This window comes from Plodia interpunctella, chromosome 11 (assembly GCF_027563975.2).
Source record: "Plodia interpunctella isolate USDA-ARS_2022_Savannah chromosome 11, ilPloInte3.2, whole genome shotgun sequence".
Classification (NCBI taxonomy): domain Eukaryota; kingdom Metazoa; phylum Arthropoda; class Insecta; order Lepidoptera; family Pyralidae; genus Plodia; species Plodia interpunctella.
In genome coordinates, this window is record NC_071304.1 from 1,186,005 (window position 1) to 1,212,817 (window position 26,813).

General features: G+C 34.0%; 2 protein-coding genes across 4 annotated transcripts in view; both read left to right on the forward strand.

Annotated features, from left to right (window-relative positions):
• The window catches only part of Cht7 (Chitinase 7), a 99,979-nt gene extending 87,559 nt beyond the window's left edge, over positions 1-12,420 (forward strand). Inside the window, exons 9-19 of the mRNA XM_053751618.2 lie at positions 324-448; positions 1,262-1,375; positions 2,260-2,462; positions 5,771-5,988; positions 6,345-6,499; positions 6,933-7,104; positions 7,522-7,638; positions 8,774-8,909; positions 9,374-9,546; positions 10,266-10,467; positions 11,169-12,420. Of these exons, the coding sequence (XP_053607593.1) occupies positions 324-448; positions 1,262-1,375; positions 2,260-2,462; positions 5,771-5,988; positions 6,345-6,499; positions 6,933-7,104; positions 7,522-7,638; positions 8,774-8,909; positions 9,374-9,546; positions 10,266-10,467; positions 11,169-11,383 (1,830 nt within the window). The 3' untranslated portion in view covers positions 11,384-12,420. The remainder of the gene's footprint in view (positions 1-323; positions 449-1,261; positions 1,376-2,259; positions 2,463-5,770; positions 5,989-6,344; positions 6,500-6,932; positions 7,105-7,521; positions 7,639-8,773; positions 8,910-9,373; positions 9,547-10,265; positions 10,468-11,168) is intronic.
• A 1,968-nt stretch (positions 12,421-14,388) lies between these two features.
• mwh (multiple wing hairs) overlaps positions 14,389-26,813 on the forward strand; it is a 130,610-nt gene continuing 118,185 nt past the window's right edge. For 2 of the 3 annotated variants that reach the window (XM_053751273.1, XM_053751275.1), the window contains exon 1: positions 18,981-19,277. The gene's annotated coding sequence lies outside the window, so the exon portion shown is untranslated. Of the gene's footprint in view, positions 14,489-18,980; positions 19,278-26,813 lie in introns of those variants that run through there. The other variant, XM_053751274.2, reaches the window with a different exon arrangement.

Below are 26,813 nucleotides of genomic sequence, written 5' to 3' on the forward strand. Positions count from 1 at the left end.
GTAAAATAGATAAATAAATAAAATAAATATATTAGGACAAATCACACAGATTGAGCTACCCTCAAAGTAAGTTCGAGACTTGTGTCATGGGATACTAACTCAACGATACTATATTCTATAACATATACATATATAGATAAACATCCAAGACCCGGACCAATCAGAAAAAGATCATTTTCCATCATGACCCGACCGGGGATCGAACCCGGGCCCTCTCGGTTCAGTGGCAAGCACTTTACCACTGCACCACCGAGGTCGTCAAATATATATAGTGAACAATCATAATTTTTAATGTTTGAAATATGAATTTGCCAATTTTGCAGGTGTGTGAGATTCTCCGTAATGGTGGAACCTACGTCTGGGATGATGAGATGAAGGTACCTTATGCGATCAATGGAGACCAGTGGGTAGGCTTTGACGATGAGAAGTCTATCAGGAATAAAATGAGGTAACACATTCTCATTCCATACATGAAATCTATACACACAGATTTGATATTCAAACAATCTCTGATATAATTTAATAAATTTAAATTCAAATTCAAAATTCTTTATTCAATTTAGGATGATATAGATCACTTATTGACGTCAAAAAAAATACTTAAACTAAGTCTACTCCCGGCTTCCAAAGCGCAGGTGAAGAAGAAGCGGCGCAACAAACTTCACCGCAGCCTTTCTCCAAGGAAGTCAATTAACAAATATAGGTCTTATACATATGTATATTAAAAATTAGAAGGACAAAATTTGAATAAATAAATAAAATAAAAGTTGTATTTCCAATAAAATTATTGAAAATTGTCACACAAAATATATATATAAATAAAAAGCTAAATGTACAAAACGTACGTAATAACCTGATTTCAATAAACATAGATTAGATTTACATCTAAGTCGACATTTTAAGTTAACAATGAAGTAGATTTTTTTCTTGTCCTATAAATCTGTCCTATAAATGATGGTGATTATCATAACACTCTTCACAAAACTTTGGTCACGTTTGATAGAAGTGCAATGAATTGAACACACAGCTAGTCCCAAAGTAAGTTCGAGACTTGTGTTTTTAGATACTAACTCAACGATATTATATTTTATAACATACACATATATAGATAAACATCCAAGACCCGGGCCAATCAGAAAAAGATCATTTTCCATCATGAGCCGACCGGGGATCGAAACCGGGATCTTTCGGTTCAGGGCCAAGCACTTTACCAGTGCGTCACCGAGGTCGTCAAGATCATTAAGCAGTTGGTCATTTACAGATGGATCAAGGACAATGGTTTCGGTGGTGCGATGGTGTGGACAGTAGACATGGATGACTTCAGCGGTAGTGTTTGCGGTGGCAATGTCAAGTATCCTCTTATTGGAGCTATGAGGTGACTAGAATAAACCTTATACGTTGTATCAATTAGTGTGTGTAATGAACATTTAAGTACTGTTTCATTACTGTTTCATATTGATGTCAGAATGCAGACGACTAAGGTATAAAGAGCCTTGAAATTTTATATGTTTATTTTTACGCGGATCTTTGTGGTAAATATATATATTTTTTCATTTACACTGGATCAAGAATTCCTCGAAATCGCAGCCTATCATCCTGCGTGCATGTTACTAAGGACTTTATAAGTTGATATGTCCTAATATATTTATTTATTTATTTTATTTATTTATTTGATATATATCAAGTTTCAAGCTTGCTTTAGAAATGGAATACATGATTTAGATAAAGGCACGGGAAAAACAATGTTTGTTATAGACAATTGCATTACGTCGGTCCACTTGACCAATCTACCTATTAATGTGATTACCACCTTTTTCCTCTTCTAAAAGATTTTACTGTGAATTTGGTAAGTACTTTAAAACCGAACAAACCTAATGATTATGAGGTGCAACATTAGCACAATTCATGTCCATGTTAAAATCAACTTTAAATTGGACATAGCGTTGCAGAATTTTTGCATTTAAATATACCTATTTATTTTCTTCTTTCTATCAATTTTCTTTGCAAATCCTCTACTGTTATTCTTTCTAACTACCAAAAGGTAGTATCAAAGAAATTGCTCGGCAATAAGCTCGCCTTTTGATTAGAAGACGGAACTTATCTAAAGTGATGTGGGATCACACATTGGTCATACTCGTACGTTTATTTTGATGGCAATATTTTTGTACAGTTATTTATTTTTCATGGCCAATAAAGATAGTATTGTATTATTAATATTTAACCTTTAAATTACACTAAATACATTATTTAAATCAACAGAGAAGAACTCCGTGGCATATCCCGTGGCAAGGACGCTAAAGACGTTGACTGGTCTGAAGTGGCCTCCAGTGCCTTAATAGAAGTGACAGAGAAGCCTGAACCCATCAAGATTAGTCTAGCAGACGTGTTGAGTAAAGTGAAGAAGCCTACCAAGAGCGTGATCGTGAGGAATAATGCTGCTGCTGCACTTATTGATAAAAATAGTGAGTAATATTTCAATTCTTTATTTTGTCGTGTCGAAATTAATGACATTGATGATATTAGGGGAGGCTTTTGACTAGCTGTGGGACATACACAGCTAGTAAAAAAAATGTCGTAAACCCTGGAATCAGACGTAATAGGTGAGATCTTTCCATATACTTGGAGATTAAGGCAAGGGCAGCTGAAAGGCAACACAAGAATTGATAAATAGAGTTGAAGGTATATATGTTGTCTGCTATAAAATCACAAATACAAATCATAAAAATATTTATGTTCATTTTCAAAAAACGTAGAAGAACATCATAATGTAATGCAAGAAACAGTTTAAACCTTAACTAATGTCAACATTTTAAAAAACTTAGTTTAAAGTGTTACTTATTTTGTAAACAAATTCCCGGGGAACTGCTTAATCATAAAGTCTGGCAACAGAAATGGTTTATTACAAGAAAATAATATAACTATTACTGAATAATGTAAGAACATTCACGAACAAAAAAAATAATACGAAACATGCCAAAGTTAATTTTGCACCTGTCATCGCGGACTACAAATAAGAATGAGGACTTTAAAGTAATCAGAAAACTTGAGAGTACGTCATGATTGTCAAGTGCGAAATTGTAGACGTGTTTGAAGTGTAAAGGTGTGGGCATACTTGAAACGTTATAGCAAACCGCTCGCGAGCCATTTGAATCAAATTTCAAACAGTTTTATGATCTTCACACGACATGCGGACAAGAATTAGAGGATGTCTTTATGTTATATGGTTTATTAGGTTTAAGGTTTGTAAGGTTAATGGTTTACGAAGCAGGGTTGCCAATTCCCAACTGGCAACCCTGTCTCATAACATTAGTTCCTTGGAGTTTTTATTAAAATAAACTATCTACTGGACTAAGGTTCCATGCACGTATGCAAAGCGAATGCTCACTACGTGTACCCTTAGAATACACAAGCAAATACTATCTCGCGGAGTGACAGACACTTCCAAACTGTCTTGAACAGAGTTCGGTTTTCCCTTCGTCGATTTTATTTACTCTGTATGTTACAGTTTTATTTCTGTATATACCTACGATGGAAGGAATGGAAGTGTAGGAATGCATTAGCTTTATTGAGAGTTCTTTGTTAAAACATGTTCACATAGCGATTTTGTTGTGTTTGATTCAAAACTGTTAAGAAAAAACCCTTATTAGCGCTAGAAATGTTTATTTCGAAAAAGCAAATTGGATAATTTGGACTAATCTTGAAGAAAGAAAAATCCAGTCGTGTGAGATGTAAACCGGTGGTTGTACCACTTTGATATATTGATATAGGTGTACTTATTGTATTGATGTTAGTATTTAGGTAATATTCAGATAATAATTGATCATACCTGCCCAAATCTGTCCCCTACTATGCATTCACCGAATAAACTGGCAATAAAACTTACAGACATTCAGCACATATATATAAAAAAAAAATAACAGCACAACGAAAACATCGTACGACACTAAAAGCCTACAAATCTTGGGGCGAGTCAAGGGTCACTTTCAGGTACTGCAGCACACACAGCTGCCAAGAATGGCTCCGAAGCTCGACGATTCGCGACATAGTTGCTAAAAGTTTCAAACATCGAGAGCTTTTACGCCAAAGCTCTTAACCAACCTACGTTGGTCCCTAGGGAACCCTCAACAACTTCAATGATAGCTCCAAATAGCGGACAATAGGGCTCTTTCAGTCTGGTTACGAGACGTAAATGGGAGCTTGTGATTTAATACCGTCAAGTTTATTGACGATCTTAACAAGTAGGTGCTTTTGAGTTTTACGCGCTTGTAACGTGTGGGTAATAAATACTCGTTTTCTGTTCCATGCAGATTTTAAAGACTGTATGTAAATCGTAAAATTTTTACATCGTTCTCTTGGAAATATTTTCGATCTTTCGATTACTGTGATGCGCGATTCGAAAGTGATATCGCATTTTCAATTGCTCTTTCAGTCGTTGATTGATCTCGAATCGATTTACAGCTGTGATTGACATGTTCTTGATAAAATCACTTTCAATTTAATCAAGTCGGTATCAATATATTCTTGATTTATGACTTTCGGTATTAAAAGGTTTCATAAATATCGTTTTATTTTCACTTAAAAAAAATGAAATAGGAACTTTTCTTTGCGCAAGTACATGAAACAACGTGTAAGCACGTACTGTAAACATATAATATATGTAATGTTTACTTTTTATTATATTATATAACATAATTTATGTACTATACAAATAAAATGAGATTTAAAAACTCAGCACACAGATAAAAGATTAGTATCCTTTTATACGAAGCATTTGAACCATTAAACTATCACACAAAATAATGACCAGCAACTTTATTTTAAATATACCTATTTAAAATTTATGAAAACAAACATAAACTTGAAACTGCATCATGATAATACACGACTTATAAAGGTAGCGACGATCTCATTTTTTTAGATTCATATAAAAGTTGTTATCATCTTTGTTGAGTATAAGTAAGTTAGTGGACAGCCACCACATTTAAAGGTTATATTCTATTATATATATTGTTTATGGTTATCATAGAGAGTGACATTGTTGTTGTGAAAAATGGTTTGAATTTGTAAGAACTTAAAATGTAGCAGATAGAAATAGAAGAGAAATAAAATGATTTAATATAAAGGAACTTTAATTAATAAGGGCATTCAGATCCACAAAGCCACACACACACACAGATTGAGCTAGCCCCAAAGTAAGTTCGAGACTTGTGTTATGGGATGCTTAACTCAACGATACTATATTTTATAACAAATACATATATAGATAAACATCCAAGACCCGGGCCAATTAGAAAAAGATCATTTTCCAGCATGACCCGACCGGGGATCGAACCCGGGACCTCTCGGTTCAGTGGCAAGAACCTTGCCACTGCGCCACCGAGGTCGTCAAAGCCAATAATCTTAAAAGTTGAGATGCAAAATATTGCAAAAATCCTAAAGATTGGCTTCATTATTTCATCCAAAGACAACATTTGTAATTGTTTCCAGGGTTAATAACATCGATTAGATGATTCTTATACTAAGAATGAATCTTAGGGATGATGGATTCTATGTAAATCCAGAAACATAAACAGTAGAAGGTCGTGTAGATCAAACACGTAGATCGCAAAAACGAAAGGATGAAAAATAAATAAATATTAATTAATTGTTACCATGCACTAATCTCTATGCGTTTGTATAAGCGTCGAGTTTGCAATGAATTTAGGTAGGTTAATGTGCTGTTGGCTGTACTTCATGAACTAGTAATATTTCAGAGCACTTTTTTTTTCAGAACGTGAACCCCAAGTTCTTTGCTACTTAACATCCTGGTCTTCGAAGAGGCCAAGCGCTGGTCGCTTCACCCCTGAAAACGTTGACCCTAACCTGTGTACTCATGTGATTTATGCCTTCGCCACTCTAAAAGACCACAAGCTGACTGAAGGAGATGAAAAAGATGCTGAGATGTACGATAAAGTTGTCGCTTTGAGAGAGAAGAACCCCAATCTGAAGGTAAGTTTTTCCGTTCAACAAATAATATTTATTTTTAGACAAATATTTTTATAATTACAATTCAGCCATAATCAACCTTATTCTATTAAACTTAGGGACTTCGAGAAGAGATGGATGGTAAGAAAATGTGGAGGCTTTTTCTCGACAGTGAACTGGACATGCTGTAGATAGCTATCAAAAATTCATTATATTATATCAAAAACAAAGCTTTGCCTAAATAAAATGAGTTGAATGCAATGCTGTATAACAAAATGTTTGTGTCCTTTTCTAGCAACGTATTTTTTGTAACTTCACTGATAAATTCTACCTACAAGTTGTACACAAAAATCGCAAATGCAAATTATTTATTTATTCAGATCCTACTCGCCATCGGTGGATGGGCCTTCGGTTCCACTCCCTTCAAAGAGCTGACCTCTAACGTGTTCAGGATGAACCAGTTCGTATATGAAGCCATCGAGTTCCTCAGGGACTACCAGTTCAACGGCCTCGATGTCGATTGGGAGTACCCCAGGTAAAATTATTATTAATAATATCTTTTATATTATTAGTCAATAATTAGATTCTTCGTAAAAGGATTGTGTCGATTAGAAATAGTTTTAAACTGATTTAAGCATTATCTCTTATATGAGGAATTACACTTTCTGTTTCTTTTTTTTTTCGTTTTCCATATTTAAATTTATATAACCACTTGTTGTCTTATTGGAATATATTAGTAATTTGTCGGCATCATCATCAATAAGTTAATTCATCTCTTATTGTTCCCTCGAATAATATTCGCAGTCGATAAGTAACATCAGCGTTTTATAGATCATGTTTAACCAAACAAGCCCTTTAGACCTGTTCAGCATTTCTTGAGGGATATACATTATATTGTTATTTTCGTTTATATCCCACAACTCTTATAAAATTTGTCATCCCATAATTTATTTGCGTGTTAATTGCAGAGGAGCAGACGATCGTGCAGCCTTCGTGTCTCTCCTGAAAGAACTACGCTTAGCATTCGAAGGAGAAGCGAAGACATCTGGCCAGCCTCGTCTGCTGCTGACTGCTGCCGTACCAGCGTCCTTCGAAGCCATCGCTGCCGGCTACGATGTCCCTGAGATCTCTAAATATTTGGTAATATTTGGTTTTTAAATTTAATATTTTTGTTAATACACTACATGCATTCTAAATACTTTTGATAAACTACGTAATTTTGGTGTTAGTGTATTGTGTAAAAAATTGTATTTTTAGATTGTATTAACTTTAAACGAATGAAAATATACCTATTTTAAATATTCTTCTTCGCTTTCAGCCAATAAGCCGGTAAAAATTTTCAGTCCATCAGAAAAAACTAGTTTTATATTTATGCATGCCTGTATTCTTAAAAAAAAATATATAGTTATAATATTATTGAAGCCGAAGCTTCGATTTTGAATTTAGCCCAAAATCATTTCCATAAATCCGATCGGACGCTAATTGTTGTACATTAATACAAATTTCTGGAAAGTCATACACAAGTATTTGTTAAACTTATGTTTTATTTATTTACAGGACTTCATCAACGTGATGACCTATGACTTCCACGGTCAATGGGAACGCCAAGTGGGTCATAACAGTCCTCTATTCCCACTCGAGAGTGCTACTAGCTACCAAAAGAAACTAACAGTTGTAAGTTATTCTGAAGAAACCACCTCAAAACAATATTCCATAGAGGAATTAGCTATAATGAATTAGATGAATTTAATTTTAAAATTTGAATGAGACGCACCGCATTCATCATACAGATATATCGATTGCATAAGTTATATAAGTACGTAGTAATAAAGGTAAAAAAAAAACGGACAAGAGGTCTTTTGCAAAAGATCTCCTGGCCGCCCTCGACGAAAGTGGTTTGATGACATATAGGATTGGACCGGACTTAGATACAACCAACTGAAAATAGCGGACCAAAGCCGCCAGGGTTTCCGTGTGCTGACCTTCAAACTTTCAAACTTCAATTCGAAGATGGCACCCCATGATGATAGTTCTTCTGGTAAAAATTGAACGAGACGCATTGCATTCATCACACTAATCGATATATCTCGATTGCATAAGTTCTCTGGTGTAAGATAACTCTTCTGGCAAAATAAGGACACTGTTTAAAATGCAGTTGTCGTTCAGAATGGCTAGAGCTATATATATAGCTTTGAGAAATATTATTCAAACTTGAAATATGGTGTGTAGGTAAAATTTATGAATAAATTTTTGAAAAATAAAATATGTTCTCTGTTAGCTAGCTAACACTGTTTACATAATAGGTACAATATGAACCCTGTCGGGTATTCGCATACAAGAATATGGAACGGCAGGCGGATTTATTATAAAATTTTAATTTCAAAAGGTACTTATATGAATGCAATTTCTATTATTAATAATGTATGATACATAATAATATTATAATAAAACGATAAAAATACGTCATAATAAGTTAATTAAATTACATAGTTAATACATATTTAAATAATAAGTCAAGAAAAATAATATTCAATATTGAAAAAATATTAATATTGTGAATGTCCAATCGACATAATAAATGTCAAAATTATTATTCTTTATTGTTTAAAAACACGTCCAAAGAATAATAGCATGTCTCCGTTAATAAAAGTTTCAATTTCGTTAAAAATATTTTATCTTTTTGTTCATTTCATAGGTATAATCGGATCCGTACTATTTCCCCAGAGTATAACTTCGTACATGCCAGCCTGCATAGACATGGTATGCACCATCGAATTAAATTGAATGATAATAACAATTCGACCTACAGGATTACTCAGCTCGCGAGTGGGTGCGCCAAGGAGCTCCTAAAGAGAAGCTGATGATAGGCATGCCAACTTACGGAAGGTCGTTCACGCTGATCAATGAAACTCAGTTCGACATCGGTGCCCCCGCTTCTGGTGGTGGTAAGTAATTTTTAATTACTTACTACTGCGGCACAACTTCTTGTATCAACTGTGTGATACTTGTAGCTTGATTATGATAATTTCTACAATCGTCGAATTTCCGATTGCAATTTTTTATTTTCTAAACTGAAAATCTAAAAGAATAATAACTTCTTTAAATAGTTAAACTTGATTGCAGTTAAAGTTGAGGATTTTTAATATAGATAAAACATCCTCATCAGTCATTATCAAGGATTTAATAAGTACGGAGAATCTACTAATTCCGTGGTCATTATTTTAATGTAGTTCTATAATTACTATAATGAACACATGTAACAAAACATAAATGTCAATAGTCTTTAATACGACTTTCTGAAAAGCTATATTTTATCTTATTATTTTTTAGGAAACTCCATTGACAAGAACCTATCCCTTAATATTAATAATTATTGTCATTTTTTATCATAAAATATTTATAAAAACAGGCGCAACTGGACGTTACACCAATGAAGCTGGTTTCATGTCGTACTACGAGATCTGCGAGTTCCTCAGAGAAGACAACACGACACTTGTTTGGGACAATGAACAGATGGTGCCATTCGCTTATAGAGAAGACCAGTGGGTCGGCTTTGATGACGAGAGATCGCTGAAGACAAAGGTGCATATTTTATATACATTTGATTTATTTAAAGACTCATAACATGCAATATAGAGGTACTTATCTTATAGCAAAACAAACATTTTCTTTAAATGAAAAAGAGATTAGCTTCGACATAAAGCATTTTCAGAAGTAACAAATAATGCTTAATATACCTAGTTTTTTTTTCCTCAAATTGATTTTTGATTGTAGTCTACGCGATCAAAACAATAAATAAGAACATGATAGAAAATATATTTAGTTAAGCTTCCGAATAAAATCCATATTTTTTAAAACGTGAAAGCGATTTCCTATTTATTTAATAACATCATTATTTTTTGAAGATTTATTAAATTATAATTATATAATTGTTAAATTATAATTATATAATAAATAATAAGGCATAATTATAAGACTCTGTGCTCTCCCAAAGTTACACAATATTTCAATGCATTATATTCGAAATTACCTCTAAGTATATAATGATTCATAATAAGGTAAATGTTTACTTAGCACTATTTCCAGTCCCAAATTTTCATACTACTATATGTATAACGATAACAACTTATATTATTGAAGTTAAAAATTAATATTTTTGTTAATTTTTGGGACAGCCGTAGATAATTTTTCTTAGTCGTAATTAGTAGTAAAGCTTTTATTATTTTTGAATACTCAAATCAGCTAAATCACTGCCTTAGACAATTTTTTATTTAATAACACGGCATTAATTTTGTTTACAGATGGCCTGGCTCAAAGAAGAAGGTTTCGGCGGTATTATGGTCTGGTCCATTGATATGGATGACTTCAGGGGATCGTGCGGTACTGGCAAGTACCCGCTGATAACCGCCATGAAACAGGAACTCTCTGGATACAAAGTCAGATTGGAATATGATGGACCTTACGAATCTTCAAACCCTAATGGACAGTACACGACTAAAGACCGTGAGTTTTTCAAAACATTTGTGAAAAAATGTTTTTATTCAAATTCAAAATTCTTTATTCAATTTAGGATGATATACATCACTTATTGACGTCAAAAAAAATTACTTAAACTAAGTCTACTGCCGGCTTCCAAAGCGCAGGTGAAGAAGAAGCGGTGCAACAAACTTCACCGCAGCCTTTTCTCCAAGGACGTCAAATAACAAATATAGGTCTTATACATATATTAAAAATTAGGAGGACGAATTTACATCATTATTAATAATGTCAAAATTTGAATAAATAAATTAAATAAAAGTTGTATTTCCAATAAAATTATTGAAAATTGTCACACAAAATATATATATAAATAAAAAGCTAAATGTACAAAACGTACGTAATACTGTCTTAAAACAATTACATGTGTTATGAGGATACTGCACCATGCTTGAGCCAAACATTATTGTCATTCACATAATCATCAGACTTGTAATATGCCTTTTTACAAAGTACTTCTTTTATATAATTTCTAAATTTTTTGTCCGGCATATCAAGAATCCATTTAGGCAATTTATTATAAAAACGGATACAGTTCCCAACAAAAGACGTTCTAACTTTGGCCAACCGATGCCCGGGGACAGATTTATGTATGTAAGACGATCCATATAATAAGTCTTCTAACATAATATATATTCTTGTATTAATTTTATATTATCATTTTACAGCTAACGAAGTAACATGCGAGGAAGAAGATGGACACATCTCGTACCATCCAGACAAAGCTGATTGCACTATGTACTATATGTGCGAAGGTGAGAGGAAACACCATATGCCTTGCCCTCAGAACCTTGTGTTTAACCCTAACGAAAATGTCTGTGATTGGCCAGAGAACGTTGAAGGTTGCACTCACCATACACAAGCACCAGCGGCAAAACGATAGATCTAGCCTAAGATTTTAATCAAATTAAAGTAGATATATTGTAATCGTAATTTGGTAATCAAAAGTCAATTTCATACAAATTTCGACTTTTATCCGACTTAATTTGGATGAAATATTGCAGATATTGTATTATATTAGAAAACAAAGGTTAAATGAACTTAGTAACATCGAAACAAAATTATATAGATGATGTTTTTTCATCTTCTAAGATTTAACGAAAGCTAATTTCATATGGCAAATTACTGAAAGTATCTATGATAGAAATGATTTAATAATAAGACTCAACAAAATTTTAAAAATAAATATCTTAATTTGAACGTGTTTACTATACTCAGATGTAACTCTAAAAATCCACCAATTCAATAACAGTACTTTTTTATAACTTGTATTTATTGGCGTTTGTTCGATTGTCTCGATGAAGACGAGATTCGTGTGATATAATGTAAATTTTTTTATTCATTATTTTTTGAAGATTTATAGTATCTATTGTTAAATTATAATTATATAATAAATAACAAGGCGTAATTATAAGACTCTGTGCTCTCCCAAAGTTACACAATATTTCAATGCATTATATTCGAAATTACCTCTAAGTATATAATGATTCATAATAAGGTAAATGTTTACTTAGCACTATTTCCAGTCCTACTTTTTCATACTATATGTATAACGATAACAACTAATATTATTGAAGTTAAAAATTAATATTTTTGTGTATATTTTCTACTATATGTATAACGATAACAACTTATATTATTGAAGTTAAAAATTAATATTTTTGTGTATTTTTGGGACAGCCTTAGATAATTTTCTTAGTCGTAAGTAGTAGTAAAGCTTTTATTATTTTTGAATACTCAAATCAGCTAAATCACTGCCTTAGACAATTTGCCGATTTGGTCTTTTTAACTTTTAATATGTTGGTAACAGTGACAAACATGACCGATGTGACATTGTTTTAATTTTGTACCTAAGTTTGTAAATATTGTATTTAGATACAAAAGAGATGTAAGAGTATTATTAAAGATTTTTAAAATAAATCGTTTGATTTATTTTTCTCTAATCATTAATTTTGCCGAATGCCGCAGAATGGACAGATGGGCACAGATCACCACAAATTGGATTCCCGAAGGGCGCAGGCGTCGAGTTAGACCACGAACGAGATGGCGGGATGATTTGGACAGGTTTAGGCGTGGTTGGCAACAAATGGCTCAGGATAGAGACCTTAGGAAGATAGAAGGGGAGGCCTTTGCCCAGCAGTGAGACATAAAATACATACTATAAAAAAAAAAACAAATTATATAATAGATATGTATCTAATTACTCATTCTGAAGAACTAGTGTAAGTAGAGGTCGATGAAAACTACTATACATGAGTCAGATACGGTATACAAACTCATGTGGCACGAGTAGGATTCGAACCTGGGATCTTTCGATCCACAGGCGGGCGTCTTAACCATTACACCACCACGGCTTCATCACCACTTTTTCCTAGTGAAGTGCTAATATTTAAAATTATCTCTGCGCGTCGATATTTCTCGAATCCAAACAATCTTCAAGAGTGAGGCATTGTTTAAGTTTGCGTGTAATAAACTAGATCTCATCTTTGTTTTATATCTGGCTAGATTGTGGTCAAGCGTTAACAAAATTCATAATATAAATATATATATATCTCTCACCACGTGAAACTGATTAAAAATGTAGTTTTTACAGCTTATAATACACAATTGGGCATTTTAGAAGTTATATAGGTAACGGCTGTGCGCAGACGGAAAAAGTTGATGAGCGCCCTTTTTAGCTCGCATAGTGTACACTTAGGCATCTATCTCGATAGGTACACGGCTGTTAGGGACCAAAAAAAACCAAAAACGTTATTTTAACATCACTGTCATGACTCTAATTTACTAGGTACCTCATTAATAATCATAAATCTATTTACCTTTGCGTAACACTAAATGTGGCAGCTCGAATATTTCGGAATCCAAATTGCGATTTCGGCTTTAATCTCTGCGAAATAAACCATAATGACGCTCGTTTACGGCACCTTGTAAATGGTCCAGCGATGCACTTATAATGGTAAATTATCTAGTTTACACTGCATGGGAAATTCAACTTTATGTTTATAAAGGCTGATTCTTATTTGCATTGTTTCGTTTTGTATTTGTGTTTTAAAAGAGTACGTTAATATTAGCATGAAAATATTATAATCATTCAAACTCAAAATTAACCTACTAGCAAATCACCATACATCTTAGGTATTCATCATATTATGTGGAATGAAACGTATACAACGACTTTCGCAGCAATATTTGTGTAGTTGTTAGCCATTGCCTTTTCACACATTATTGTAACTTCTTTCTTGTTTCGTCTGGTGATGGACAGGGAGAAGTTTGCGGAAATCACGGCCAACCTCCAGTAATGGAGAGGCACTACACGAAGAAGCATTTCTTTCGGCATTTCTTCTCAGCAGTGGTCGTTCCGAAATGCCAGTAGTTCGTAGCTTGTGAGAAATAACTATAAATATAAAGATTGACTTCTAATTTCTGAATAAATGATTTGAATTTGAATTTGAACTTGAATTTGAATTTGAATTTGAATTTGAATTTGAATTTGAATTTGAATTTGAATTTGAATTTGAATTTGAATTTGAATTTGAAGTAGATATCTTCTTCCTCACGTTGCTTTCATTCACCGAAAGCGAGTTTATACATATTTTATTCTCAAAAAATGTCGTATTCAACTAAAGTGAATATTTATTCAATTTCGACACGTTTGTGTGTGACACTGCACTCAAATAACACATTCACATCAGTTCATAATGCTACTGTTATCAAACCAATTAATAATGTTCTACAATATAGGTGCTCCGCAACTTTAACTTTAAACGTATTAAATGAGTTTACATTTTTTAAGTCAGACGGTAGTTTGTTGTAAAACTGCGCGCCTTCGCCTTCGAAGGCGCGCAGTTTTACAATTGATTTTTTCCATAGTTCGTCCTCGCCGTTGGTAGTACCAAGAAACTTGCGTAGAACGTTTAGTTATCTGTTTCAACTTTGTGAATGCTAAGCTAGTATGGGGTAAGCCACTCAAAATGTTTCAAATAAAAATGTAAGTATTGTAAATATATATTTGTTTTATAGACTTGAATTTAGTTCCATTGTATATTTTTGATGTTGATGTTAAATAGTGGTAGTGAAAAAGAGTTCTTATTATTTTATTTTGAATAATTTGGAGTTCAGCTAAATTTCATAATCAATATCAATCACTCATACATGTTGTGTAGCGTTGTACCACTCACTTGGAATGGAATTATAGTCGAAGTGATAGAACAAAATACATATTGCACAGAATAAAAACAGTTGGACGCTCCTATAGCATATTGAAGAACCGTTGTAACTTTTAACTTGTTTAGTTTTGCAAATTATGTTGATCGAGTCAGTGGACTCGTGAATAATGGATTGAGATTTACATAAAATTCTATAGTTTCAAAACATATCTTTCAGTTTTCGTACTGTTTTTTTTAATGGAATGATAAAATTCAGGACTCTCAGACTTCTCGTGATTCGTGATTATTTTCGGGGTTAGTTAAAAGGCAAGCGCAACAAAACAATTTCCAATATCTTTCAGTTTTCTTACTAGTTTTTTGGAAATATTCACCTCCATCCATCCATCGTCCATCATGTGGATCGTCTAAGTGCTCATTCCGATAGGCGCACAAAATACATCTACAAAGTTACATTTACGATGAAATAAAAGTATATTTATAGGAACCCTTTCCGTGCTCCTACTTCACTACACTATTTAACAGACGAATAAAGAGAATGCTTTGCAAAATGATGGTATTTCAACAATTGCTAGCTCAATCGATTTCAGTACATTTTTATTTAATATGAATTTTAGTAATCTGATTGCATGTGTCCTAAATTGTCAACCACACAAACACATTCGCATGCTTGATTATATAGCTATAGGCTTGTTGTGATCACTGTTTAATATACTGTACTCTGTACCCTATTTAATGCAAAGAAATTAATTTTGATTTTGATATAAAAATAATAAATAAATACGTAAGGACAAATCACAAAGATTGTGCTAGCTCCAAAGTAAGTTCGAGACTTGTGTTATGGGATATATAAACATCCAAGACCCGGATCATTTTCCATCGTGACCCGACCGGTGTTCGAACCAGGAGCCTCTCGGTTCAAAGGTAAGCACTTTACCAATGCGCCACCGAGGATTTTCAGTTTTAGTTTTGTGCAAGTATGAGATGAATTAGAGACGATTTGGACTATACGATTTTATATTACGCTGACCCTAAATGATAGGAAATGGTAAGGAAGACGTCGATGATATATGGGCAACCAAAAATCGAGTTTAAGCAATTGTTGTATTGCTAACCATCGCTATGGAAGACCAACTTTTCAACAGCTTACATATATTATCTGCAAGTAATATGTTTTTGCGTATCACGGATGTTGTACTCGACAACAGATGTGATCTGGAGGCGGGGTGAATTTTAATGTTAGCTCGAAACGTGAGCGCTGAAAATGTGGTAACCCAAGGAAATAACTTATCATGTTACTTAATAGTTATACATGTAACTATCTTTTACTCGCGGCTTCGCCCGCGTTAATTTCCCACGGAAGCAGTTATTTTTCCGGGCTGAAAGATATCCTATGTCCTTCAAGAAGATTTGTTCAGTGGATAAAGTATGAAGAGGTAACAAACAAACTTACTTTCGCATTTATAATATTAGTTAGGATATGTTCCAATATAGTACAACTAACATAGCGCTCATAAGCTTATACTTTGAAAAAAATGCTTGCCTCTGAACCGAGAGGTCCCGGGTTCGAGCCCCAGTCGGGTCACGATGGAAAATCATCTTTTTCTGATTAGCCCGGATATATAATATGTATTTGTTATAAAATATAGTATCGTTGAGTTAGTATTCCCATAACACAAGTCTCGAACTTACTTTGGGGCTAGGCTCAATCTGTGTGATTTGTCCTAATATATATTTATTTAATATATTTAATAATATAAAAGAAAGATATAATTAAAGAAATTATTAATTATACAGATATTTAGGAATGTTAATAAAAATTCGAACTTGGTATTTTTCAATCACAGGTCCACCACTGGACCAACTCCCCTTCAATAATACCCCAGGTTCACCACAACACTGTGGACAATGTAACAAGCCAGCTCGGAATGCTAGTCCACATTCAGTATTGCATTATAGAATAGAAGCCTTATTAGTACTGGACGATGACGGTCCAAGGCACAGAAAACAGCGAGTTTGACTATTTTCACCTCGCGTCTTCATTGACAAAGCGCCGCGCGATGCGACGAGACGACGCGAGAGAAGTGGTTTTAAATTTACGCACTGTTGTTTTTCTGCATACTTCGAGTAAAGTTGGAAATATTATATACTATATACTAGACATAAGACCTTTTAATATTCACTTTTGAATTTTCCTTTGATTTCCCATGACATCAGATTGTTTCTAGTATGGGAAATCAATTTTTAGACTAATATCTCTGTTTGCCAATGTATAATCTAATTGATGTTATTAGAAATAATTTCGTTTGTATATACCACTCCAGTGGCAAGCTGTCAGTGAGATACAGACCGATGTCGTATAATTCGCGGATGGTCTATTGCAGGTAGTCATATTACCTCTAGATTTGTAACGTAATATTTGTAAATTGTAACAACTGTTTTGGCTGAATAAAGTTTTTATTTATTTATTTTATTTGAGTACTACGTAGTTTGGAAAAAATACAAAAAAAAATATAGTTCATTTGCTTGCAACAAGAAATCTATAAGAATTGTATAACTTGAACGTTACCCTCTTCACGCGAGTTTAGTTCGCACTCGATCGGTTTTTATATAATTACTAGCGGCCCGTCCCGGCTTCGCTCGGGTAAAATCGTAATAAATTGTTCACCTAAACCTTATTCAGAAATTACACTATCTATTCGTTAAAACCGCATGAAAATCCGAGCAATAGCTTTGCGAGTTTATCGCGAACAAACAGACGCTGTAAAGGACTTTGTTTTAATAATATGCATACCTAACAGGATGCATACCTAATGCGCATGTACAAAATAAATAATTAGAACTTACTAAATGATCGTGAATAAAGTTTAATTCTTATCTATTCTATTTTATATTCGCTATATTCTATGATTTATGTCAAACACTATTACATTCCCGTTTTACCACTAGGATGCACTCTGCCCAGTGACATACTGTTCTTGATACGCTTTCCGTAATGATATTTGTGATTTCAGTAATATAATTTCTAATTTCAGTATAATAAATAAATAATAAATATAATTAGGACAAAACACACAGATTGAGCTAGCTCCAAAGTAAGTTCGAGACTTGTGTTATGGGATACTAACTCAACGATACTATATTTCATAACAAATACAATGTATAGATAAACATCCAAGACCCGGGCCAATCAGAAAAAGATAATTTTCCATCATAACCAGACCGGGGATCGAACCCGGAACCTCTCGGTTCAGAGGCAAGCACTTTACCACTTCGCCTCCGAGTCGTCACTTCATCGTCAAAGTATCAAGTTATAAACTTGTCTTTTAAAAGAATAAAATTAGGCTATAATGGAATTCTCGTATGAAACCCAATTATACTTGATCCGATTGGGTATCCGCCTGATTCCAATTCTGAATAAAAATATTAAAAATGCGTGAATGTCATCGTCAATGGAAATGTCATCAATGGGAATGTCATCGTCGCATATCAGCTAAGCCGATGTCTCTTAGTCGCCTCGTGCGGCTCAACATAAGCATACGGAATGATCTATTTTAGGGCGGAACCACACGCGACTATGATTATACAAACTTATATTGAGATTAATCTAAGTTCCTATTTAGAAATTAATTAGTAAACTGTGTTGTGTTGCGGCCTTATTAGCGGACATTAAACATAGACAGGCTGCGTTTCTTGTGTGTGGAATCGACCGGAGATAAATACTGCGATTGTTCAGCCTTGATACTTTTAAGTTTTTAATTTGATCATCCAATTTTCACAATCCATGTTAAATGCTAATCCGAACTGAACAACCCCAACTTCCAGACTAAATAAATGCGAAAGTAAGTTTATTTGTTTGTTTGTTATGCTTTGTCTGCTAAACCTATTTTACTGTCATTTTTCATGTATGTAGTACGGATAACGACAAAGGGTACTTTAAATCTCTAAAGAAGTACTGCTCCCGTGGGAAATTCACGTATCAAATATTATTGTTATATATATCCATACTATGTTTATTGTGTGTATAAACATAGTATGGATATATATTTCAAAAATATTTGATACGTGATTTTCCCACGGGAACAGTACTTCTTAATATACAATAACAATTTTATTATCATTTTTAATGCATAGATTTTCATATAGTTGAAAAATACGCGCCCCTTATTGAACATATATTAACAAACGGATCAAATGTTAAACTTCAAAACAGTGGAGAGAAAATGCTTGCGAAAGTATCAAAACCTTTTAGGCGATGAACTGTTTTCGTGTCGAATGCTCAGCGCACACCGGCGCGCGCGCATCGGCCACTATCAGTCAGTTCTCTAGGTCATTTCACCGCGAATAACCGCGCTGCACTGATGTTCAATTAAATGTGGAATCACAACGAACTTCGATATTCGAAAATAGATTCACTTTTTTTGTTCGTGAAAAAAATAACAGTTTTACATTTTGCGGCCAGTACGATTTGTGATAGATTTAAAGAAAAATAAACATTGTTTTCATTTTCTGTGGACGAGGGAAATTAGTGCTAGGAATGCGTTAAGTGAAATTTGTTAATTATGGTGTGATCGTGTCTTGTTGCAAAGGAATGTTATTCTGTTAAAGATACAGGTAGGTATCTAATTAATTGTTTATTGATTTTTAATGTAAACATATCTTTTTTCTTCTTCAATAAACGGCACTAATGTACGAATTTTCCTCATAATAACACGCTATATGTTGTAGAAAAAATAATGTTGATTGAATTATGGACTGTCTAAAAGCGGGTGGATATATAAATTAAAAAAAATATATCTACTGCCAATTATTAATATATTTTAATTCCGGTCTGATCCATGATTGATGTAGATCACACTTTCTTTCGGGTAGATTTACCTAATAATATATAAACTAGCGTCTCGTCCCGACTTTGCTCGGGTAAATCCACAATAAAAAGTAGCCTATGGCACCAATCCTGAATATTTCGCCCATTATCTCCAGTAGTTTTTGAGTTTAAACAAAAATACAAATCTTCCTCTATATAATATTATAGTATGAATTAAACTATAATTTCATTAAAATATAATTTGGATAATATTCGCTCAGCGGTGTTCCCAATAGGTTCGACATTAAGGCCTTCAAGAAAGAAGTCTATCGCTTTTTCAAAGCCATTAACGCATCGGTGACCCGTAACGGGTTGTCGGTGTCCATGGGTCGCGGTGTTTGCTTACCATCAGGTAATCTGCGTACTCATTTACCCTCTATGCTATAAAAAAACTTCCAAAGTAACAATTTTCCTGCAAATATTGTTAAGTTAGATCTTTATGGCGCGGTAATAGCAGCTTGCAATTAATTTGGATATATGTGCAGTTGACTGTACAATGTTATTGTTAATTACTACCCCAACACGAACACGAAGAAATATGAATAGCACAAGCTGAACTAATACAAAGTAGGAAAGCGGACGCTGGGATCCGATCCTCAATGGCTGAGGAAGAAACCGGGAAAACGCTATGACGGTAGAGAGAAACTGAACCAACACACGAGTTTTTGATAAATGATATTGGTTTATTTACTGGTTTTCACTCGCTATCGATATTTCAGCACTCCAATCAATTGATTAGTCCAGTTACAGACTGTCGATTTGTTAAAGCAATTTATACTATACTAGCTACGCCCCGGGGCTTCGCTCTCGTGGGAATTTCGGGATAAAAGTACCCTATGTGTTATTCCAGGTTATATTCTACCTGTGTACCAAATTTCATAACAATGGGTCCATTAGATTTTGCGTGAAAGAGTAACAAACATACACACACACACATATACATATGTACATCCTCACAAACTTTCGCATTTATAATTATATTAAATTAAATATAGTTTATAATATTAGCAGGATTCTTATAATTTTTATTTATTTGTATACACAACATAACAATATAAAAACTTAGAAATAAGAATTATTTATTTATCCAAATGGGAAAGTTAGTAATTTCATTACATTTTAAACTATTATTGAATTGAATAATAATAATAAAGTTATTTTTGAATTAATTTGCCACAATCAGCGCATTTATTGATCAGCCTTTCATTAGATCTCGTGGCAAAAATTTTGAATAGCCCATTAAATAGTAATGCAGGCCCTCTTTAGAGGGCCTTTCGTCCTGTCAAAAGAATCCCGTGTACGTGGGAAATTCAAATGGGCAAAAAACCTAGCATTAATGGGTTACCTGTTAAAAAATCTCGTACATGTCTACGGCTGCCCTATAGGCATAGTTCCGCGTTATTAATTCCTCCGATACGTCAAACTGACGCCGCTAAGCTATTAATACAAAAAGAGGGTAGCCATATTTATTGCAACGATACTTTTACATAGATTAATTACGTGTTTTGACTTGTTACAAAATGGTGTAATTTTTAATCTGCCTGGTCATCTTGTTACATAAATCATAAACGCAAAAGTTTGAACGCTCCAATGTTTAGCTTGGTAACACTTAATCCTACGGGAAAATATTGGTGCTTAGCTAGTATATATAGTACTAGCTTTTAACCGCGACTTCGTAATTTTTTTATCGCGTAAGACTGGTAAACATCATATGATTCAAATTTGTATTTTTAGTTCATTTTCCTGTTATCCGCTACGTGTCTCGTCCCGCAACTTGTCCAATCCCGCCTCCTACTATGTAGGTATCCCGTACCGTTTCCAACATATTGTCCCATCACGTTTTTCGCAATATGTCCCGCCCCGTTTCCCACTACTTGCCTCGGTAATTTTCCACCACGTGCCTACGTCCCATTTCCCGCTACGACTCCCACTCCCGTTTGCTGCAACGCGTGCCGTCCCATTTTCCATGACGTCCCGTTTTTTAATGTCCTGGCATGATAGGGACCAACACTGTTCAAATGAATTTCTTTCGGCATTTCTTCTCAGCAGTGGTCGTTCCGAAATGCCAGTAGTTTGTAGAGATTGTGAGAAATAACTATAAATATAAAGATTGACGAGAAAAAGTGCCTGTGAAGGTCTAATTTCTGAATAAATGATTTGAATTTGAATTTTAATTTAATTAACCTATGCTCAGCTGTGGGCAGAAAAGGATTGAAATGACGATGAAAACGTTAGAAACAGTTCGCGCCGACAATAGCATCAACTGAGTCAATGTAGCTATATTACCCGTTATTTTATAAATAGCATGCAATAACATAGCGTTTTATTTGACGCGTCGAATTAAACTCAATCACGGTATAAACTGTTAGACACAGATTAACTAGATATTTTTTTTTTGTCGACATAATTGTAAAATTTGAATTTTCGAATGAATAATCCCAATGTTGTTTTTAAGCAGCTTATAATACAATATCGGGGTAGAGAGAAATATTTCGGCACCCCCTATATGTTGTTACAGGGTGGCCGCGTTTCGTAAAATCTATACTATTATTTTAAAGAGGTAGTAAGCGTTTGTGAGTTTGTATGTTTGAGGCGGGTAATCTCCGAAACTACCAAACCGATTTCAAAAATTCTTTCACCATTGGAAAGGGTTCTTATCCAAGATTGTTATAGGCTATTTTTTATCTCAAAATTAACACGGTAGCGAAGCCCCTGTTAACATCTAGTCTAAAATAAGTTCATTCGCTGAAACTAACGAAATCACCAGTTATTCCTGCCGCGCCTTTATTCATCTAGTCTATACACAATTCTACGGCAGCGATCGTATGTTATGCAATCTAAAAATCTCATTCGCTAAACTGCGGCGCCCCTATATGTCCGGCGCCCTGGGCAATCGCCCAACAAGCCCTCCCCTGACACCGGTACTACTGCTATACAGGTACGAATACTGTACGTGTACGTAGATGTAGGTTTACGTGCTAAATGTTTATACAAGATTATTAATGCGCTTATTCTAATAAAGTTCACACTCATTGTCGTTGGCTCCCATGCCAATTACTTGTGAAATATTTAACCCGTATGCATATAAGCAGAGGGGCTACAATACAAGCAGATTCATAATGTTCAATTATCAAAACGTCCATCGTTTCAAAATGTGCAAATGTCAAAGTCAAAAATTATTTAAATATCCAGGGAACATAACACACGTAGCACGTCAATGCGTCCACACGTTCTGTCTTTTTTTTTGCATGTTGTGTACACCATATGGGAAAAAGAGACAGCATGTGAACGTTAGTAACGTGCTACGTGTTTCTATGTTTCGTGGTAGACTTTCAGTATTAATGCACCTGTTATTACCAAAATATCTTACGTACTTACATAATTTTAGAAAATATTACTTTTAGGGAGTTCTTCATAGAAGTACTGATTCATATTTAACACAATTTTATGATAAGTACCTAGATAAAATTTCTACTTAATACAGGTTCTTCTGACACCTAGCACGGACACCAGTTCTCCACACTCATTTTTGTCTATTAAGCTTGTACTTTTGTAAAATTTGTATTTCTAAGATTGATGTTGGATGGAGAAAAATGAAGATTGTTTTTATTATTATTATATTGGGATTAGCCACGCAATTGCAATGGATTTGTAGAATTTTGGAAAGCTATACATACGTTTAAGAATTTGAATACAATAAAATAAAATTCTAAGAATTTGAATACAATAAAATAAAATTCTAAGTTTTAATTGCAAAAATATTACGTCTCCAACGTGCTTATCAATTAACCTATTTATTTAGTAGAATTTCGTGGTTTTTTTTTTATATTTTGGCATCATTGGACATTTTGACGTTTAAACATTATGAACTTTATCGTCTGGAAATTGTTACCGCTATCATACAAAGCTACATGCAATCTAATCATGGTAATTTGAACTTTACGTTATACGATTGAGTGAACAATTTTGTTTGACGCCGTAAACTTGAACATCTACGTTAGAAGGTATAATTCGTAGTAAAACTCGATCTACAGTAAATGGATTGTTTATTCAATGTCTATGGTGTACCAGTATGTATGAGGTTAATAGTCTATTATTGTGAATCGAGCACAATCTCCAATTCGCACTTGACCCGGTGAAAGATGTAACTGATATATTAGATTGTTCTCATATTTTCAATAGAATTTCAAGGAGTGAGCCCTCAGACTACACGCTCATATTATTATATTTCACAGTATAAAAATTTACATGACCATAAATATATTTGTGGTCATTTAATTTAGACACATCCGAATAGATAAGTCAGACTAGTAGGGTATGCAAGTTGGTGACGATGATTTTAGGGTTCCGTTCAGTTGACATTATCACAGATGATTTATTTCTATTACCGTTTTGACCACAATACTAACACATGCATGTAATACCACAAATACATGTAATAATATAGAAAAAGTACGGTTCCCCTGGGATAATTCACGTGGCAGTGATCTACAAAGTACTTACTGTAAAATCTAAGCGACCGATTGTTATGAAATTTGGTACACGGGTAGAATATAATCTGGAAGAACACATAGCGTACTTTTTATCCCGAAATTCCAGAAAAGTGAAGACAGGGGTCGCAGATTATTTGTAAATAAAATTGACGAGAATATTTGAATGTTGATTGTTAAAAGACGTGGTTAGAATACGACACTCAAATGAAGCGGTGGTGGTGTAATGGTTAAGGCGCCCGCTTGTGGATCTAAAGGTCATAAGGTCATCAGGTTCGAATCCTACTCGTACCACAATACCACGTTTGTGTCTGTTTCACGTTTCAATCTGAGTCATGTATAGTAGTAGTTTTCATCGTCCACCACTTGCTTCCGGTGAAGGAAAACATCGTGAGGAAACCTGCACACTGGTTGATTATATTAACTTGTGTGTGAAATGGAGAAGGCAATGGCAAACCACTCCATTAATAATGCCAAGAAAGTTGTTGTTTGCGTTTCATTCCACGTAATAACCACGACCCTCAGCCATGAGGAATACGACTATGAAGAATAGATGAAGAAACCAAGAGCAAAAAAATACCCTTAGTTAATCACGGGAGCGAACGCGAGCGAACGCGAGCCCCGGGACGCAGTTAGTAATATTATAAATATGAAAGTTTGTCCTGTTTTCAAGTTAAAACGTTTTGTATGAATATCAGTAATAGGGTATGGAAAGCCACAGATCGAATTCGCTTCGAATTCGCAATGCGAAGTCGCTCAAGTTAATGTAAGAAATGCATAAGGGAACGAAATCAATTCACTCATGTCCCCTAAAGCTGTTTAAATCAAGACTGTTCAGACTAAACTCGTTAGTAGTCTGCGCGTGCTCATTACTCTAACTGTTTACTTGTAACCCAGCGTCCTAGGTGAGCGACGAAACGCTGTATGAGGTGTGACGGTGCACGCATGCATGTCCAGACTTTTGTATCGAGTGTGTTTATTGCTAACACTGGTGTTAAATATTATTCAAGTCGCCTACATTATTAGTGTTAGTGTTAGTGACTTCATGGTTCAATTTTTTTAAATAATATAGTAGTAATTTATAATATCTTGTTTTTGTTTGTAAAGTCCAAGTTTTTCAAGTTCAAATCCAACATAGCCTATAAATAGAATAAAATGAGTGAAAGCGAAATGGTTACTCGTTGTTGCATTGCCGCATTGCGCCGTGTCGCACTGCTTTTGCTGCATTTGTCACTTACCTAGGTTGCCGAGTAAGCTGTGGTAGGAAATGCGATGCGCATACGCAGCAAAATTACATTTTTAATAGGGTGATTTCTTCTGAGGAAATTAAGTATTACTAATAGTGTATTAGAGTTTGACTCTTATAAGCATAGTGGACAATCCTTTTTATGTCAAAGTTTTTTGAAATAGTTTCTGCATAGCCCTTGATTCCACTGAAGAAAAATATATCATATAAATATTACTACTAAACATAAGTTAGATTGGTTGGTATATAAACTCATGTGGTACGAGTAGGATTCAAACCTAGGACCTTCCGATCACAGTCTTCCACTGGACCACCTCCTCAATTTCAACTGTTTTATACGTTGTAATAAAATGTAATTTCCAATTTCGGTTCAATAACCAGACCATCTCTAGCTGGTCAACTGTCAAATGTCAACAACCGTTGGGAATCGAACGCGATTTGAAATTCAAATTTAGAAGCTCGTTCTAAAGACGGTCATGGATAAGGTAAGTTGGCTATGGTATCGAAGAATTTAAAATATATTTTTTCTTAACATTACATTATTTGGACCCCGTAGACCGAAGCATAGTTTATTTTAAAAGAAGTATGTTTTATCTCTATCGCACTTTATAATATTTGACATCGACAGAAAGAGACCGAACACACGTTAGCTGAAAGAATACTTTAACTTTTTTATGAATAATACGAACAATCGCTAACTACATACATATATAGATTAGTATAAAAAATTTAGGTATTACACTACCTTCTTTGTTATTTCTCGTCCCGAAAATTTACAGCATAGCGTCACTACACCTAGGTAAAAAATTTTGCAAACGTCCATTACACAGGTTAAATACGTAAGACCCATAGATTTAATAAGGTTAGCTAGACCCTTTGTGATTTATTTTACTGGCTTAATACAAGGATATACAGAATTATCCCCATATAAAAAATAACCTTACAATATTTTGACAGTGACAGAACGAACATACTTTAGCTTAAAACACGGACGGAAAGTATACTGTAACTTTTTTTTGCGATTAACTTTTTTTATAAAATACTTTTCTTTTTATAAATAACAGGGTAATTATGCAAAAAATATGTTTTAAATGGATGGATTCGCTTTAGCAATTCTTGTCAAGGTTTCTTGTTTTTGTTGAAAGATAATTCGATATTTTTACATAATCCATCCGACGAGCTACATCTTTTTAGTCTGTGGCAGAATGCGTATTTAAAATTAGAACCGAAATAGCAATGGAATTAGTAGGTACTCGAGTCATGGATTTAATAAGCACTTCGTACAACGTACTAGTAAGTACGTACTCGAGTCATGGAATTAGTAAATTCCATGACTCGAGTACTCACTAATTCCATGGAAATAGCTTACCTATTTACAAGATCATTTTTTTAAATAATGAACTTCATGGTTTTCCGAGATAATTATATTATACAATTTTCATTTACAATCACTACATAGTAAAACAAAGTCGCTTCCCGCTGTCTGTCTATCCCTATGTATTGCCCCTATCACTATGTATAAGATCTTTAAAACTACGAAACGGATT